This window comes from Schistocerca americana, chromosome 1, assembly GCF_021461395.2.
Source record: "Schistocerca americana isolate TAMUIC-IGC-003095 chromosome 1, iqSchAmer2.1, whole genome shotgun sequence".
Taxonomy (NCBI): Eukaryota; Metazoa; Arthropoda; class Insecta; order Orthoptera; family Acrididae; genus Schistocerca; species Schistocerca americana.
In genome coordinates, this window is record NC_060119.1 from 569,249,075 (window position 1) to 569,267,939 (window position 18,865).

The 18,865-nt window shown below is 39.7% G+C and overlaps 1 protein-coding gene across 4 annotated transcripts in view; it reads left to right on the forward strand.

The window, feature by feature from the left end:
* The window catches only part of LOC124606604 (poly(U)-binding-splicing factor half pint), a 120,007-nt gene that overhangs the window by 26,156 nt on the left and 74,986 nt on the right, over window positions 1–18,865 (forward strand). For all 4 annotated transcript variants that reach the window (XM_047138600.1, XM_047138592.1, XM_047138616.1 and 1 more), the window contains one exon: window positions 707–775. In XM_047138600.1, the coding sequence (XP_046994556.1) occupies window positions 707–775 (69 nt within the window). The remainder of the gene's footprint in view (window positions 1–706; window positions 776–18,865) is intronic.

Sequence of the window (18,865 nt, forward strand, 5' to 3'; positions counted from 1 at the left end):
TGCAGCCTGGAGATTGATTCCAGAATAAAACTCTTACTTACATAATAGTGTTACTACTTGATAATTATATCTGTGTCCTTGACTGAGATTCAGACTTTTAATTTATGCCATTTGTGGACAACACGCCTCCAGCCAAGTTACTAGAGCAAGCCTCGTGGTGTAAATCAGTTGCAGTCTGCCAAACATCTTTCTTTTAGAGTGCAACCTTGGGGTGTGCTCGGTTGGCTCAGTTGTTAGAGCACTGCCTATGAAGGCAAAGATTTACATTTGAATCACAGATTTTAAAACAGTTCCACTTTTGAAAGAAAATCTATTTTAATTGTAAATTGCATGTTTTGTCGCACACAAAATGTAGAAAGACCTGAAAATAAAGTTAAGTTAATTTTTAGATATTTATGTTCAGTAATGTGCAGTTTCTTACAATAAAGTGTGGGTTGAATTAGATCAAAAGCTTTGCTTCTTATTGAGATACTCTCCTATCACAAATCTTCTTTCTAAGGGAAGAAAAATTGTGTTGAAAAATTTTACAAGATTCAGATTTCCATTTTTAAATGGGGCTTGATATTATATTAAATTTCCATAACAGTGACAAGTTTTGTAATTACTGGCTTAGCATACTGTGTTAGGCATATTTAGTGGCTAACATAGGACCTTGTCTTTTTGCTTAATTGATTGGTGTGTAATTCTGTTTTCTGTCTTGTTATAGGAGAGGATGGCACTGACTTCATGTCAGCACTTGTCTATAATATAAATCAAACTGGGACCCTGGTAACAGGTAAGTTCTAACTGTTGTAAGTCTGCTTCAACACAATTTCATTAAGCACAACGTATTTGCAATTACATCACAGAAAATAATGGTTCCTGAGTCTTCTGGAAATACACAGAACAAAAAACTTCTGGAGATGGATTCCTCATTATCAGTACACTATTCTATATGTTTGCTGAATAACTCTCACATCAGTGCTGCAGGACGCAGTTTGTAGATTTGACTGGAAGCACACGGGTACGAACTATGCCCTAGGTGAACCCATATACTGTCACATTTGGGGATTGTTCACTGAAAACACAATGGTTGGTCAAATAGTGAGCAAAGAGTCCCACATTAGGCAGACAGGGAAATAACTTGTGATAGCCAAACATCGTCAGTAGATTACTCCAAAGTCCAAATCCCAGCCCAGGAGAAAACCACATAGCACTGGGTCATCAACTTATCATTAGTAGACATGGTAGAGAGAATGCTTTAAACATCGGCTAGTTGACAAGTGATACCCGACAGCCCGTGGCAGCTCTTAAACCTGCCGCAGGTGTTTAGTAACGTAACATGGCATCAGTCTATATATTCTTTCGCACTGCGCATAGTGACTTCATCGTGAATACGTGTAATTATATCGAGTGATCCATCAACATGTCTGATGGGCGTACAAGATTAACCTTCATGTAAAAACTCTATCTTGAAATTTCTTCTTTGCTGAATGCTAGCAATTTTTTGATGTCATCATGTCTTGCTTTCTTTTTCTTATATCGTAAAATAATTGTAATATGTTAGTTACTGTTGTTTATATTACGCTGCTTTGTTTCACCCTTTAGTAACAATGTTATTATTAAAATTATGCTTCAAGTAGTTGTGTTACATTGCCCAATCACAATAATGTGACTTGGGACTGACGTATAGTCGTTTAACTCCTTTCTGTGTTCATGTTCTATAGTTTCCACTTGGGCGCGTATGCCCCAGTTGTTTTATGCGCCCTAAAGCAAAACAAACAATAATGTGACCATTGCCAATGTTGGATGTCATCGTGCAATAACCTCTGATAAATGGCTTGTGGATATATATGACATCCAAAAGGGCTTTTGGGTGAATGGTGGAAGCATTTCCAAAATTGCTAAGTTTGTAAACTGTTCACATTCTTCTATTATTAAAGTATACTCTGCACAGCAGAATGGCATTATACAAAATTGTAGTTAGTGCAACTGTGCTGTACCACCAACCATAGATGATGGTTGAAGGACAATTATGGAGAAGTGTATAGGCAAATAGTTTTGCAGCTGTTGAACAAATGTTCAACTGTTCAAATGACTGTTCAGATGAACCAAGGGGCTGCCAACAGTATCGTCTCAGTGATCATTCAGCAAATATTGTGGCCTATGAGCCTCCATGGGTGCCTGATTCATACCCCCATGCTGACTGCTGTTCATTGGCAATGGAGGCTGGAATTTGCATACCAGTACTGCAACTATACATCCACCGAGTGCGGGCAGGTGGCCTTTCATATGAATCACATTTTATGCGACATTGAACAAATGACTCTTGGTGTTTACGGCTTGAAACATCTGAAAATAAACACCAAGTAACAATTGTTGGGAGGGTCCAGGCCAGAGGAGGGAGTTTTGTGGCCTGGGAATATTTTCTTGACATAACCGGGTTGCTATTGCTATTCTGGAAGGCAAAATGAATCAGCACAAGTTTCCGTCTATCCTTGAATCATCATTTAAAGCCTTTCCTTGAAACTTTTAATAGATTCTCACGATAGTTCAGTTTTTCCAGTATCTCCGACATCCTCCCACAGATTAGACAAATGTGTGATCATTCATGCTGCTATTCTCTCTATAAGTTCAATATCCTCTATCAATCCTTTTTGGCACAGTTCCCAGACACTTGTGCAGTATTCTAGAACTGGCCACCCAAATAATTTGTAAGGAATCTCCTTTTGTAGACTGATTACACTTCCCCAGTATTCTACCAATAAATCAGTCTGCCACTGCTTTACATAGGACTGAGCCTATGTGGTCATTCCATTTCATATCCCTACACTCAGGTATTTGCGTGAGTTGGCCTATTACAATACTGACTTGATGATATTGTAGTCATATGAGATATAATTTTTTGCGGGAAGTGCTCAATTTTAGATTTTAACATTCAAAGCAAGTTACCAGCCTCTGCACCACTTTGAAATCTTGTCCAGATCTGACTGAATATTTATGCAGCTTCTTTCAGACAGTACTTCAGTGTAGACAACTGCATTATCTGCAAGAAGTCTGAGGTTACTTTTAATATTGTCTACAAGCTCGTTAATATACAACATGAACAGCAAGGGCCCCAACACACTTACCTTGGGCACACCTGAAGTTATTCCTACAGCTGATGATGACACGCCATCTCTAAGATAAGATGCTGCTTCCTCCGTACCAAAAAGTCCTCAATCCGGTCACACATTTCACTTGAGACCCCATACGATCGTACTTTTGACAAGAAGCATAGGTGTGGTAATTAATGAATAAAACACTTTTTTGGAATGAAGAGATATTACATCTACCTGGCCTTGAACCAAATCTTTCAGTATGTGTAAAAAAAAATTTGAGTTGTAGTTCACAAGATTAATGTTTTTGGAATCCATACTGGGTGGCATGGAGGAGATTGATCTGTTAGAGGTGTCTGATTATGTTTGAGCTCAGTATATGTTGTAAGATTCTACAATGAATCGATGTCAAAGAGGTAGTTTCATGGATCAGTTCTACTACCCTTGTAGAAGTATGTGACCTGTGCTTTCTTCCAAGAACTGGGCACAGTTGTTTTATTTATTTATTTATTTTTTTGAGGGGGGGGGGGGGGGGGACAGAGGAGCATCTGCTATAGATTGTTAGAAGAGGAGCTAGCTCAGTACAAAATCTGATAGGGATTCCATTGGGCCCAGGAACTTTGTTCAATTTCAGTGATTTCAGCTGTTTCTCAACACCACTGACACTAATACTGATTTCACTCACCTTTAGTGCTATGAGGATTAAATTGGAAATATTCTCCTTGGTTTTCCTGTGTAAAGGAACATTTGAAGATTAAGTCAAGCACTTCAACTTGTGCATTGCTACCCTCAGTTTCAGTTCCTGTCTCATTTGCTAGGGACTGGACACTAACTTTGGTGCCACCAACAGCCTTTACAAACAACCAGATTTTCCTTTTGGTTTTGTAAAAGATAATTTGACAGTATTCTGCTACAGTAGTCATTAAAAGCTTCAGACATTGCTCTTGACAGCCAAATGAGTTTCATTCAGCATCTATCTATCTGTAGCCCTGTGCTTTTACTCCTATTATGCAGTAATCCCTGTTCTTTAGAAATTTATTTATAGTAGCTGTAGACCATGGAGGATCCGTCCAACAAACATTTGTGCTGGTTATCTATTCAGTGAATGGTCAATTATTCTTTTAAACTTGAGCCATAGTTCCTCTGCATACTCCTTCCCTGTGCTGAAAGTTTTAAAGTTTCTCATTGAGATGTGATACGACAGATTTTTTTTCTTTTTTTTTAATCCAATGTACTAATATATATTAATGGTAGGCAATTAAAACCTCATAACTCCAGCTGTTTGTGAAACTCTTAATTCCAGTAACTCCATAATCAGAGAGAAATTTGAAAGTGCATGAATTTCTCTAATCTGTCAATAACTAGGCTTCTACTGTGCAGTTACCCAAGTAGCAACTTCTTGTATCACTTTATATACACTTATGCTCATAAATTAAGGATAATGCTGAATCATGGTGAAACAACACTCTGGTGGGCGGTTTGCGGGTTTAAATCACCTCAGGGTATGACCATGTGGTACATTTGACCTGTAGTCGTCGCACAGTGGTGCTGGCTGCAGCCCACATATGCAGAGGTGTGTTGATGCTTGTCAGAGTACAGTGCAGCAAGTAAGTGTGCAGATGTTTTCAGACGTGCTAATGGTGACTGTGTGTTGAAAATGGCTCAAAGAACACATTTTGATGAAGTTATGATGAGTAGAATACTAGGGCCTCTGGAGGCTGGTCAAACACAGCAGGTCGTAGCACGGGCCCTCCGTGTGCCACACAGTGTGATCTCAAGATTATGGCAACGATTCCAGCAGACAGGAAACGTGTCCAGGCACTACAGTACAGGACGTCCACAGTGTACACCACTACAAGAAGACCGATATCCCACCATCAGTGCCCGCAGACGGCCAGGGAGTACTGCAGTTAGCCTTGCTCGGGACCTTACCGCAGCCACTGGAACAGTTGTCTCCAGACGACTGAACAGACATGGTTTATTCGCCCGGAGACGTGCAAAGTGCATTCCACTGACCCATGGTCACATGAGAGCCTGTAAAGACTGGTGTCAAGAACACAGTACATGGTCATTGGAACAGTAGTCCCAGATTATGTTCATGGATGAGTCCAGCTATAGTCTGAACAGTGATTCTTGCCAGGTTTTCATCTGGTGTGAACCAGGAACCAGATATCAACCCTTTAATGTCCTTGAAAGGGACGTGTATGGAGTTTGTGGTTTGACGGTGAGGGGTGGGATTATGATTGGTGCACATACACCACTGCATGTCTTTTACAGAGGAACTGTAACAGGTCAGGTGCATCGGGACGTCCTTTTGCACCAGTGTGTCCGCGTTTTCAGGGGTGCAGTGGGTCCCGCCTTCCTCCTGATGGATAATAACACATGGCCCCACAGAGCTGCCATTGTGGAGGAGTACCTCGAAACAGAAGATATCAGGCGAATGGAGTGGCCTGCCTGTTCTCCAGACCTAAACCCCATTGAACACGTCTGGGATGCTCTCGGTTGACGTATCGCTGTAAGTCTTCAAACCCCTATGACACTTCAGGAGGTCCGACAGGCACCGGTGCAAGAATAGGAGGCAATACCCCAGCAGCTGCACGACCACCTGATCCAGGTGTGCCAACCCGTTGCGCGGCCTGTGTACGTTTGTGCATGATGATCATATCCCAAATTGTCGTCGGGGTACATGCGCAGGAAACAGTGGCGTTTTGTAGCACATGTGTTTCGGGGCGGTTTTCTCAACTTATCACCAATACTGGGGACTTAAAAGCAATGTCGTGTGTGTTCCCTATGTGCCTATGCTATTAGTGCCAGTTTTGTATATTGTCACGATGTGTGGCACCACATTCTACAATTATCCTTAATTTATGGGAATAAGTGTAGTTTTTTAAGAAACCGTTCTTACGCCACCTGCAAAATTTAACAAAATGGAGTTACAAAGTTTTCATGGCGTGCTATTGACATCTTTCTGCTTGTTTTAGTTTTTCTTTGTGCTTTGCTGATCATTGTTGCCAGTTTTGATGTGGATATCCTCAAAGAGGTCGGATCTACTTGTTGCCGTTAGATCCAGTATATTTCCATCATGAGTGGGTTTCCAACAATCTACACTAGGTAGTTTTTGAGAGAAGGCATTTAGTAATGTTTCACAGGATGTCGTTTCGTGCCCACCACTAACAAAACATGAAGATGGCAACAACGTATGGTCAGCTATTAGTTTGAAACTGCAAAATTTCGGATTTCCTTCTGGATTTACAGGACTTCAAAAAGTCATTAAATATCAAAAGTGGGCTAATATTTTTATATACTTTTGTGTTGCTGTTATTTTAGGAATGGTAATGCAGATTTTCTAGGATAAAACAGGCAGCATAAACAAATGGGACTAATATCAAACTCTGTACCCAATTACAAGTAGCTCAGAACCATATCAGTTTATAACAACAGAAGTCAACTGTTTAATGACTGAAGATGTTACAGAAATGAGTATCCTGAATGCTTAATGTTAACAACACTTATAGATTAGGCCTTAGGCTGGTTCTCACTGGCCAACTGCTGCCTACAAGGCTGTATGAGGAGCAATTTATGATCATGGGACATGTGATCAGCATATTGCCAATCCCTCCAAATGTTGTTGCCTATAGACAAATCCACTGCTTCTTTATCCAAGCAGCTCCTCATTTCTACTCACAAGGGCTGAGTTGACAGCCTATATTGGGTACCACATGAGATACTGGGAATCCAACCCTGGTCCTTCAGCACTGAAAGCAGTGATGCTAACCATTCAACTACAGAAGCAGTCCACTATGGAATATTTAGTGCTTGAGTATCTCATTTCCATTACTCAGCTTTTAATCCTGTATTTAGTTATGTATCAAACATGTGCCGTTGTTACTTTTTACACATGCTGGAATCTCTGTATTGAAAACTGTTTACTGTATGAAAAGCGGTCCAGGCTATTTTTACCCTTGTAACTAACTGTTGTTTGAGGTGCCGTAAAAACTAAAATTCATATGTGGATTCCAAGATTTCATTGGTACTTTCTATTATTTTATTTTTGATATGTTATCTTAGTCTAATTCTGATTGATTTCTGGCCTACTTTTGGATTTGATCTGTTAAGTTGCTCCTTGCATTTTTTAAGTTCATCTTCATTAGAGGCAAATAGTGCAACCTTATCTGCCTAATTCTTGTATTGCATAAACATGTATCCTTTCTTAAAACATTCTCTACTGCTGCTGATATCTCCTTTTTTAATATATTGTACATTTCATCTAAGGGGCTTAAGCCTAAGTTATTTTTTTCCATCTTGTGAAGTACAATAATTATACCACTGTTCTTGTTTTGGGTAGTATTCTTCCTTTAAGTATTATGTAAACAGGTTTGCCAGTTCTTCTCATATCACGTTCACTTCGAATAATCATCTCTCAGTAAATTACGTTTCATCATACCTCAAATGACTTTATACATCTTGTTTTGGGACTGCCTATGCAGTGTCATTATTTTCTTTATAATCTGTCTGTGTTTCTGATTCATCTTGTGAACTACACAAACATGTAAAAAAGTCTTCAAATTTGTATAATTTTCTCTCTGTATTTATTGCGTAATATGCCACTTTAATCGATGAAATGTAAAGTCTACTCAACAAAAGTTGGTTTCCAAAATAGTGTAATTCAGAATATTTTATCATGTTCTTATTATTGTTTACTTGAAACTTTCCATTTCTCTTTAATGGCTGCCTTGTTAAACTTGAGATTACTTTCCCTTTGCTCCCGTCGTACCTGCAACATGATGGCTGTTTTCGTATATCGGCAAATTTCATCTTGGTTGTGTAATCTTGATTTTCTAAGGTCCTGAATTTGTTGCTTGCGGTATCTCTCTCTATTCCTAAATAAATTCTCGTATCAAAATTTCTGATTTCTTGTTTCATGGGATCTCTGTCTTCCTGCCTCTGTATCTATTTTTATTCATCATACCAAAACACCTAATGTGTGTGTTTGTGCATATTTGTGGGTGCACATGCTTTGTCAACTGTTCTTTACTGGATCCGCTATCAATTCTGTTAGTTTAACCTAGTGATGGACCCCGGACTGATGAGCAGTTCTCAAGCATCAGTCAAACAAGTATTTTTTAAGTCACTTTTATCAAAAATTAACTAAATTTCTTCAAGAGTCTTAAATTGAATCTGCTGGGCATCTGTTTTTTCTTTCTCTCTCTCTCTCTCTCTCTCTCTCTCTCTCTCTCTCTCTCTCTCTCTCTCTCTCTCTCTCTTTTTTAAATAATGTGTTGTAGGATAATGACAACCTTCAGTGTTTTTATTGTTTGATGAAATATAATAAATTCCTTCATAGAAAGAAATGTCACTTATGATGATTTACTTAAGAAATAGGGAGGTACACCAAATTAATTTAACCATCAAGTTCAGAAATTTAGGAAGTAAATATGAAGGGTGCTGTAATGTAACAGGACATTGTGGGCCAAGTCCTGTTCCGCTATATGAAGAATTGTCATGCCAGCTCAAGATTTTTCCCAGTGTTTCAATAGAGAGGTCAAATATACCAACAGGCCTACTGTGCATACCATATCTGTTCCGACAGAGAGAGAGCATACAAGGAAAGATGTAGCCGCAGTGTGCGGAAGCTAGGAAAGTGAGTGCTGTTTACTGTCTGTGCATCTGGTATGCAGTCCATGGACCCAGAAGGTGCGCACAGAGTAAACAGGATTATAGAATATCTTAGGAGAAAAACAAATGATGTTTTTCAATTGTAATGTAAGAAAGCTTTTGAATTCTACATCTACATCTACATTTATACTCCGCAAGCCACCCGACGGTGTGTGGCGGAGGGCACTTTACGTGCCACTGTCATTACCTCCCTTTCCTGTTCCAGTCGCGTATGGTTCGCGAGAAGGACAACTGTCTGAAAGCCTCCGTGCGCGCTCTAATCTCTCTAATTTTACATTCGTGATCTCCTCGGGAGGTATAAGTAGGGGGAAGCAATATATTCGATACCTCATCCAGAAACGCACCCTCTCGAAACCTGGCGAGCAAGCTACACCGCGATGCAGAGCGCCTCTCTTGCAGAGTCTGCCACTTGAGTTTATTAAACATCTCCGTAACGCTATCACGGTTACCAAATAACCCTGTGACGAAACGCGCCGCTCTTCTTTGGATCTTCTCTATCTCCTCCGTCAGACCGATCTGGTACGGATCCCACACTGATGAGCAATACTCAAGTATAGGTCGAACGAATATTTTGTAAGCCACCTCCTTTGTTGATGGACTACATTTTCTAAGCACTCTCCCAGTGAATCTCAACCTGGTACCCGCCTTACCAACAATTAATTTTATATGATCATTCCACTTCAAATCGTTCCGCACGCATACTCCCAGATATTTTACAGAAGTAACTGCTACCAGTGTTTGTTCCGCTATCATATAATCATACAATAAAGGATCCTTCTTTCTATGTATTCGCAATACATTACATTTGTCTATGTTAAGGGTCAGTTGCCACTCCCTGCACCAAGTGCCTATCCGCTGCAGATCTTCCTGCATTTCGCTACAATTTTCTAATGCTGCAACTTCTCTGTATACTACAGCGTCATCCGCAAAAAGCCGCATGGAACTTCCGACACTATCTACTAGGTCATTTATATATATTGTGAAAAGCAATGGTCCCATAACACTCCCCTGTGGCACGCCAGAGGTTACTTTAACGTCTGTAGACGTCTCTCCATTGATAACAACATGCTGTGTTCTGTTTGCTAAAAACTCTTCAATCCAGCCACACAGCTGGTCTGATATTCCGTAGGCTCTTACTTTGTTTATCAGGCGACAGTGCGGAACTGTATCGAATGCCTTCCGGAAGTCAAGAAAAATAGCATCTACCTGGGAGCCTGTATCTAATATTTTCTGGGTCTCATGAACAAATAAAGCAAGTTGGGTCTCACACGATCGCTGTTTCCGAAATCCATGTTGATTCCTACATAGTAGATTCTGGGTTTCCAAAAACGACATGATACTCGAGCAAAAAACATGTTCTAAAATTCTAAAACAGATCGACGTCAGAGATATAGGTCTACAGTTTTGCGCATCTGCTCGACGACCCTTCTTGAAGACTGGGACTATTTGTGCTCTTTTCCAATCATTTGGAACCCTCCGTTCCTCTAGAGACTTGCGGTACACGGCTGTTAGAAGGGGGGCAAGTTCTTTCCTGTTGGATCAGAATGCTCTGGTTTGAGTTCTCATAGAGAGAGAATGTATTAGTGTCACATTAATGGACTGAATTGTAATTGCAGTTATACAATAAATGTCTGGTAATGAAAGTGAAAAATGCATGTTCAGTCGTCACTTGAGAATTTGGTATAAGTTGTTAGTTGGAAAGCTTTAGCAATTTCCTGCAGCAGTGAAGATGAAGATGCTTCAGAGAAGTCTGCACTGGCATGGTACAGCATAGCTGGTCCATAAAAAATCCACACGATGACCAGAATTACATACAAGCCAGATTCACCAAAAATTAGGTAATCCTTAAACAAGAAAACTGTGACGCATTGACAATGTGGCTGACGCAGAAGAGTCTTCGCCATCTCTGTCCACTTTGGCAATCAACACTTAAAATACATCTTGAACTCTCTTGTAGTGGCACGGAGGCCAGGAGGAATACCTCATTCAAATAATAAAATACACAAAACGGGACTTGGCCCCTAATAAATCTTCTTACACAATAATTAAAATTTTATATTCTGAACGACTTTCTTTAATGTTTTGCAGTCAATTTATTTGAAACAGTGTTTCATTTCGCACTATAAGAAAGAACCATACGTGAGATAATACAGGAATGGTACTCAAAGAAAGTTGGCTTCCAGAAAACCACACAGAATAACTTTAGCAGAATTTTACGTATCTGCCTTCAGTGAAACACAGTGTTTTTTGAACACATGACATGTTTCAACACTGGTCTACTACCTCCTGTAGGCTTGACATTATTTCTCAATTTATGTTGTTTATGTCTTAAGTTTACAAAACATCATTGTTCAGTAAATTGCAGACTGACAACACGTTTTATCATTGTAACTCCCCACGTATCTATGGCAAAGTCACCACAGAGAAAAATATTCGGTTAACTTGGTTGTAGAGTCTAGTTTTGAAACTAATATTGTGTCAAGGGCTGCTTACTAATTTTGCATTCTTTATGTGGATGGGATATGATAAAACAGTTCAAATGGCTGGCTCTGAGCACTATGGGACTTAACTTCTGTGGTCATCAGTCCCCTAGAACTTAGAACTACTTAAACCTAACTAACCTAAGGACATCACACACATCCATGCCTGAGGCAGGATTCGAACCTGCGACCGTAGCAGTCCCTCGGTTCCGGACCGTGCGCCTAGAACCACTAGACCACCGCGGCCGGCGATAAAACAGTTGCCCTAAGTACAACTACTCCCATGTCCCCTCTAAACAACATTCCATACTGCTGCACATGGTCACTTGATGCCCCACTTCACAGAAAATTCCAAGCAGAAATGTTATGAAAGGTCTCTGAGCACAACAAACATATAGCACAGGCTTGCTACGTCGTCATAACTATTGGTCTGCAGTAACATTTGTCTGTTGGCACACTCTGGCAACAGTTCAAACGAACCTGTGTCTAAGAGGTAGCAGGTAAATATTGTGAATGGTGGTTTGAAAAGTGTGAATTTCCTTTTAAGTAAGATGAATTATTCTGTGTGAGAAAGTGCAATGAATTTCTGAAATCGAAAAGCTTTTGAATTATTTAAAACTTTGATGACCAGCCACTTAGAAAAATTTCCAGGCCAGAAGATCAGACGTTTTTGTTGCCAGTTGTCATTTAAAATTTTACTGGCCCATTTGTGTTTGATATGTCTTAAAGGGTAACACATACAAAAAGACCAATATTATACATGAAAGCTTAGATTTTCTTGTAGCTATACTAAGTTTAAAACAGGAACTTTTCCTGTTTGGTGCTTTTGCACTACTGAACAGTGATGTTGCTATTGGCCGACGACATCCTGTGTCCTATGCTCTGAATATCTGCTGTCGTTGGCTGGCTAGAGAATGTGACGTGAGCTATGATTGGCTGAGAAAAGCGCATTGCAATCTCAGTTTAGTGCTTTGGAAACTAACGTGCTGTGTGATGGAATTTGTGTTTATATTTTCTTAATAGGAAAATATATAGTGTACATTTTGCTGCGCATCAAAGATCTTTCCAAAACACATTATATTTTACTGAGTTTTGTTTCCTAAAGTGCCAGGAAGTTCCATGCTGGCGAATAACACATTTACCGTTCAAAGGATAGATAAATTTTACAGTTCAGAGGGAGAGTATACTGTATTTTCACCCAGGAGGAAGTATGTTCTTAACTTGGAAAAATCCGGGAATTTTCTTTTTTCCTTGATCACATATACAATACAGCCTGTCACAGTACTCTCTTATTGAAAGTCTGGAGTTATATATACATCTCAAGAACGAAATGAGTTTGTCATTTTTTATTCACAGTTTAGTCATGCCAATTCCATTGAAGAATATTGCATTTCCTGCACGTGTATTTCACTTTGACAATGTCTAAAATCCAAAGAAAATTACGTGCAACAGCAGTGTTAATAATGAATTAGTGCTCCACTACTTCTTGAATTACATATTTACTCGTTTCTTCGCTTTACACTGCTTATGTGAATTGCAACATAAAAATGATTAAAGCAAAGAGAACCCTAGCATACTGGTTATTCCCCATCTCTGTTTGGGAATTCTTTTACCTTGAGACTTGTTTGCACGAGCAGAAGGGGACTAATGACCCTGTAGTTTGGTCCATTTACACTGCAAACCAACCAAACTGTGCACTTTGATGTAATGAACAAAGCGTGTTACCAGTTAACAGCAGTATTTCACAAACCTCTTACTGACTTCACAGTATGGAACTTTGCTCTTGGAAATTAAGCGCATGCCATGGTATGAAGCGACTGATCAACAACTGATGCACATGAAATTTAAAAGCAATCAGTGGAAGAGCCAGGATGGACTGTAACAATATTATGAAAAAGAAAATTGCTACTCACCATGTACCTGAGATGGTGAGTAGCACACAGACACAACAAAAAGACTGTCACAAGTAAAGCTTTCGGCCAGTAAGTCTTCATCAAAAATGGACGACAGTCCACACACACGCTTACGCACAGGCATGGGCGCTCACGCGCAAGCCAACGCAACTCTCACGCACACACAACTGCAGTCTCAGGCAAGTGAAGCCACACTGCAAGCAGCAGCACCATTACATGATGGGAGTGGCGACTGGGTTGGGAGGGGAGGAGTAGGGTAGGGGTGGCAGACAGTAAACTGCTGCTGGGGAGCGTGCAGGGACAATGTGGAGAGAGGATAGGGAAGCAGTAAGTACAGTCCAGGAGGTTAGACAGATGGTAGGGGAGTGGCGGGGAGGGGGGGTTAGCGGTAAAGGAGAGAAGTAAAAAGACTGAGTGTGTTGGTGGAATGAGGGCTGTGTAGTGCTGTAATGGGAACAGGGAAGGGTCTGGATAGGAAAGGACAATGAATAATGTTGGTTGAGGCCAGGAGCATTACGAGAACATAGGATATATTGCAGCAAAAGTTTCCACCTGCACAATTCAGAAAAGCTGGAAAGGATCCATATGGCACAGGCTCTGAAGCAGTCATTGAAATTATGGATGTCATGTTTGGCAGCATGCTCAGCAACAGGGTAGTCCACTTGCTCGTGGCCACAGTTTGTCAGTAGCCATTCATGTAGACGGACAGCTTGTTGGTTGTCATGCCCACATAGAATGCAGCACACTGGTTTGAGCTTAACTTATAGATCACATGACTGGTTTCACAGGTAGCACTGCCTTTGTTGGGGTAGGTGATGTTTGCGACTGGACTGGAGTAGGTGGTGGTGGTTGGAGGATCTATGGGACAGGTCTTGCATCTAGGTCTATCACAGGGGTATGAGTCATGAGGTAAGGGGTTGGGAGCAGGGGGTTGTGTAGGGATGGACAAGTATATTGTGTAAGTTTGGTGGACAGTGGAATACCATTGTGGGAGGGATGGGAAGGATAGTGAGCAGGACATTTCAGGACATGTGAGAAGTAGTTGAAACTCTGGCAGAGAATGTAATTCAGTTGCTCCAGTCCTGGGTGGCACTGGGTTACGAGGGGAATGCTCCTCTGTGGCTGGACGGCAGGACTTTGGGAGGTGGTGGAAGACTGGAAAGATGAGGCGCGGGAGATTTGTTTTTGTACATGGTTGGGAGGATAACTATGGTCTGTGAAGGCTTGAGTGAGACCCTCAGTATATTTTGAGAGGGACCACTCATCATTGCGGACGTGACGACCACAGGTTGTTAGGCTTTATGGAAGGGACTTCTTTGTATGGAATGGGTGTCAGTTGTCGAAGTGGAGGTATTGCTGGTGGTTAGTAGGTTTGATACAGACAGAGGCACTGATGCAAACATCGTTGAGGTGGATGTCAACATTTGGGAATGTGGCTTGTTGGGTTGAGTAGGACCTGGTGAAGCAATTTCAAAAGCTGTATGTTTGGGAGCTCATAAAAATGTTCTGTCAGATTTAGGGCCCAAATTTCTGTTTGGGATCGATTGCCAGAGTGATATCTTCCAAATTTGCTTTTTCCCCTTAAAATATGAGGTAGAGTTGGTGATGATGGTTCTATGTTAGTGAAATTAATGATGTTTACAAGGTAATCTCACTTGGAAGTAAGCGGGAAAGAGAAGTACCAGGAAATGCTGACTGTAGAGAAATGATTAAATCTATAGATCTAGCGCAAAAGAAAATTGCAAAATGATTTACCGAATACATTGATGTATACTGTGTCCAATCTAAAACGCACAAGGTATTTGCTAATATTATCACTTGGAAACACATTTGGGTTTAATCAAGCAAAAGAACAAGGCAGCATTAGAAGTGAATATAACACTATGGACCAGTAGATAGCTATGAATGAAATATAGAATAGAGCACTGTAGGGGGGGGGGGGGGGGGGGGAGTCACTTTGTTTGGGATTCATAATTTTTTTTACACATTTCTCGATACCTTTTCTACAAAATTTATTACTAAAGCCTATAGGAACAAAACATTGCTAAAATCCATGAGTATACCGAATAATATTTGCCACAGCTACAGTTCTACAGTTTCAATTATACCTCACAAGATACTGAGAAATTTCATAAATAGTCTCAGTAGTGCTAGAGGAAGTTGTGGTCAGCGTGACAGACTGTCAATCCTAAGGGCCCGGGTTCGATTCCCGGCTGGGTCGGAGATTTTCTTCACTCAGGGACTGGGTGTTGTGTTGTCCTAATAATCATTATTTCACCCCCATCGACGCGCAGGTCGCCGAAGTGGCGTCAAATTGGAAGACCGGCACCAGGCAAACGGTCTACCCGATGGGAGGCCCTAGCCACACGACATTTCCATTTCCATTTCAGAACTCTTAACTGGAGGAAAGCAAAATGCATTTTAGTGTAACTTGCTTGAAGTGTCTTTGTTTTGCTGTTGACATTATAATTTGCCTATAATGCATATAAATTTCAGCAACTGACTGAAGAATTTATCCACTTAAGCCGGGAATCCGAATACTTATTCAGGGGCTGTGAGTGTTTGTACTGAAGGTAACTCGACTATATACTTGCCATTTGCAGTCTTGCACACAAAACTACATTGATCTGCCATCTGTTGGTATCTGGCTGTACTATATCATCAGTTACATGTAGGGTTATCTCTGCATGTGCACTGTTATGAGTATTATCAGGAATTAAGTGTGTTCGCATGGAAAGAAAAAGAAGTGTAATGTTATATGTGAAATCAAATATTTCAGTGCTCAAGGCATTGCCTGTTTGTATATCCATTGAAAAGTCAGTAGATGCACATATTAATTTCAGCTGTGTCTTGCACAGGGTTGAGAAAAATCCTGTTTTTATTTGTTTTTTGGATTTTTTCATAATTACGGCTAACGTTGCATTGATACATTCAAAACACTAACTCATTCTTAACAACCACTTCAATAGTGGAAAAACTGGTAAATTAAACAGGCAAAACAGGTTATTAAATTCTCTTGTGTTGGCATCTAGAGCCTTGCACAGTTATCACAGTCCTTTGTTTAAGCAGATGGTTGTTAAGACTGTGTCGTCATGGAAAACTTTCTCAAGCGCTGCAATGTTGATCTCAGTGGCAAGAATGAAATGTCATCTGAAAAACTGCATTAAGAGAAAGGGCTTTTCAATGCTGTATTAACGATATGCGATTTACCTCCGGCAACTCAGAATAATAATAATAATAATAATAATAATAATAATAATAATAATAAGCCTATATTGGAAATTGATTCTCCCTCAAGCTGCTCCAGTAGCAGCAATAGTAATGGTTTACGAGTGGTAAGTCATGGTAGTCAACATTAAACTTCAACTCCACTGAAGAGAAAACAGACTAGCCTGCTGGATTTTGTGATTAAAACCATTGATCAGTGGAATGAACGACTGGATCTACTGAAAGCACATGATTCAGGCACTGTGACCTGGTTACATTGGGCCTGATTGCTTCAAATTAAATGAGATATTGCTTGATGACGATTTGGGTGAGGCTGATATAAATGTTAAACTTGAGTTAAAAAGAGCATAATCGCATTATACTACGACAAGATACAGCCAACAAACATTCCTACTAAATGCAGTTGATTTAGAAGCCAACCAAAAGACAGCTAAATATTGTGCAGAATCTTAGAAAAATTCAATCAAAATGTCAGAAGATAATTTTCAGAAAGAAGTATTTGCTGCTTGCACTGATGGTGAAAATAAAGTGATAAAATTGAGGCAGCTTTTAATAGAAGACCTATCTGACTTGTTAACATATGGTTGTTTGACTCATTGCATTAATCTACTGAGAGATGATGTAGGATTTATAGTTGTAATAAAACTTAACTGGTGAAGTTCAAAAGTATTTTTCGAACCACCACCAGTCACGTCGTTGGATAAAAGAAAAAAATAGTCTTCCACCACAGCTCCCAAATCTTGTTAGATGAAATCCCCAGCTTGATAGCCTATGCACTTTTATTTATAATCATTGGAAATATGTAGAAATTGTAACAGAGCACTCTGAAGAAGTCCCTGCCAACAATAGGAAATTCTTGGATAATGTTGTAATTTATAAATATAGAACTCATCTTTTGTGACAACTGTCAGAGGTTTGCATTGTCTTGGATCTTCTTCAAATAGACAGCATGAATATTTTGCAGAAGCTGTCGAACTATGGATCAGTCTTTTAGAAAGTACAGGTATAGCACCCTACAAGAGTGTAATAAAGAATGCGAGAGATAAGGACTAGAACTCTTTCAATACCTTGCTGATTTGTTACGTCCCAGATTCAGAGGGAGAAGATAACTACTGAACAGGAAGAAATTGCGAAAAACTGACTCAAAAAGATGCATCTAAAGTGGATTTAAATTATTTTGCCTTTTAGGATTGATGATTCCAGTTACATTCCTGCCTCTAAGTATTCTGATGCATTTGTAACACAGTTTCATCCAAATAAATGGTGGATGATAATGGAACTGAAAACAGCAAAAAAAGGAGAAGGAAAGTTACGACCAGGATTTATTACTTTTGTGAAAAGTGTCATTTCTTGCCCTGCCAGCACTGCATCCACTGAGAGAATCTTCTCCATGTACAGGTTTGTTTTGTCAAACTTAAGAAATAATTTAAGAGGGAAAAGAGCTGAGAATTTAGTGAAGATCTATAAATTTGTATGTACTTCCAAATAGGACAAAATTGTACTATTCAATCATTACAATTCTACATAAAGCTATATTTTCCCCCTGGAAGTTAAATGCTAGTGTATTTCTTATATCGCAAGAAAAGTTAAAACATAATATTAATAAAACAAATTCTTATGACGGTAAATAGTTGGTCTGTCTCATTTGGCTTAAATTAAAACCACCCTAGTCTTGCAGCAAAACAACTGAAAGCTCCCGACAAGAGACTGCAGTATAAGTTTGTTTCAAAGATTGCTTCAAAGTGCACTATGCTAAAAGCTCATTTTAACTGATCAGGTACACTTTAAATGTAATGCAGGTAATTTGTAATAATTCCCAAAATTTTCATTTATCTTTGACAAATAAAGCCTGTGCTAGAACAAATTAAATAACACACACACCTTACCAACCAGCAGCATATACTACTACCAGTAGGCTAGGTGGTAGAACAGGAACCACTTGTTTGAAGTTGTTTAAAAGTTGTCCTGAATATCAATTATAATAAGGCTAAAATTAAGTATACGTAACCAAACAGGAGACGGTGACTCCGCAGATAGCTAAATAAATAAACAAAAGAATATAAAGTTACAGGTTTTTGGTAAACTAATTAGTTTTCAAAACTAAGCATTCTATGTGTAGAGCAGAAAGTTTTGCAATTAGTGTGTAATACGACTTTTGTTAATGGCAATTAAGCATGGACTTTAATGTGGAGGATTGCTCAGCAGGGAACAGTGGGATACATTTTGGGAATTACTGTGACGGGCAGAAAAACAAATGAATGAGGGACTAGAAAGGATTGGAAGACAAACTATGACTGTAATATGGTGGATGGGACACACAGCCAAATAAATTTAGGGTAGATGCACCCAGGAAGTTCTTAGATAGATTCCTAGCGATGAGAAAAGATGTCTGTAACAATGATGAATTTTTATAAGTTGGGAAGATGAAATTAGGGAATGTGCAGGAGCAGTATGGATTACTGAAGGATAAGTCTAGAGGTGACTTCTGTCT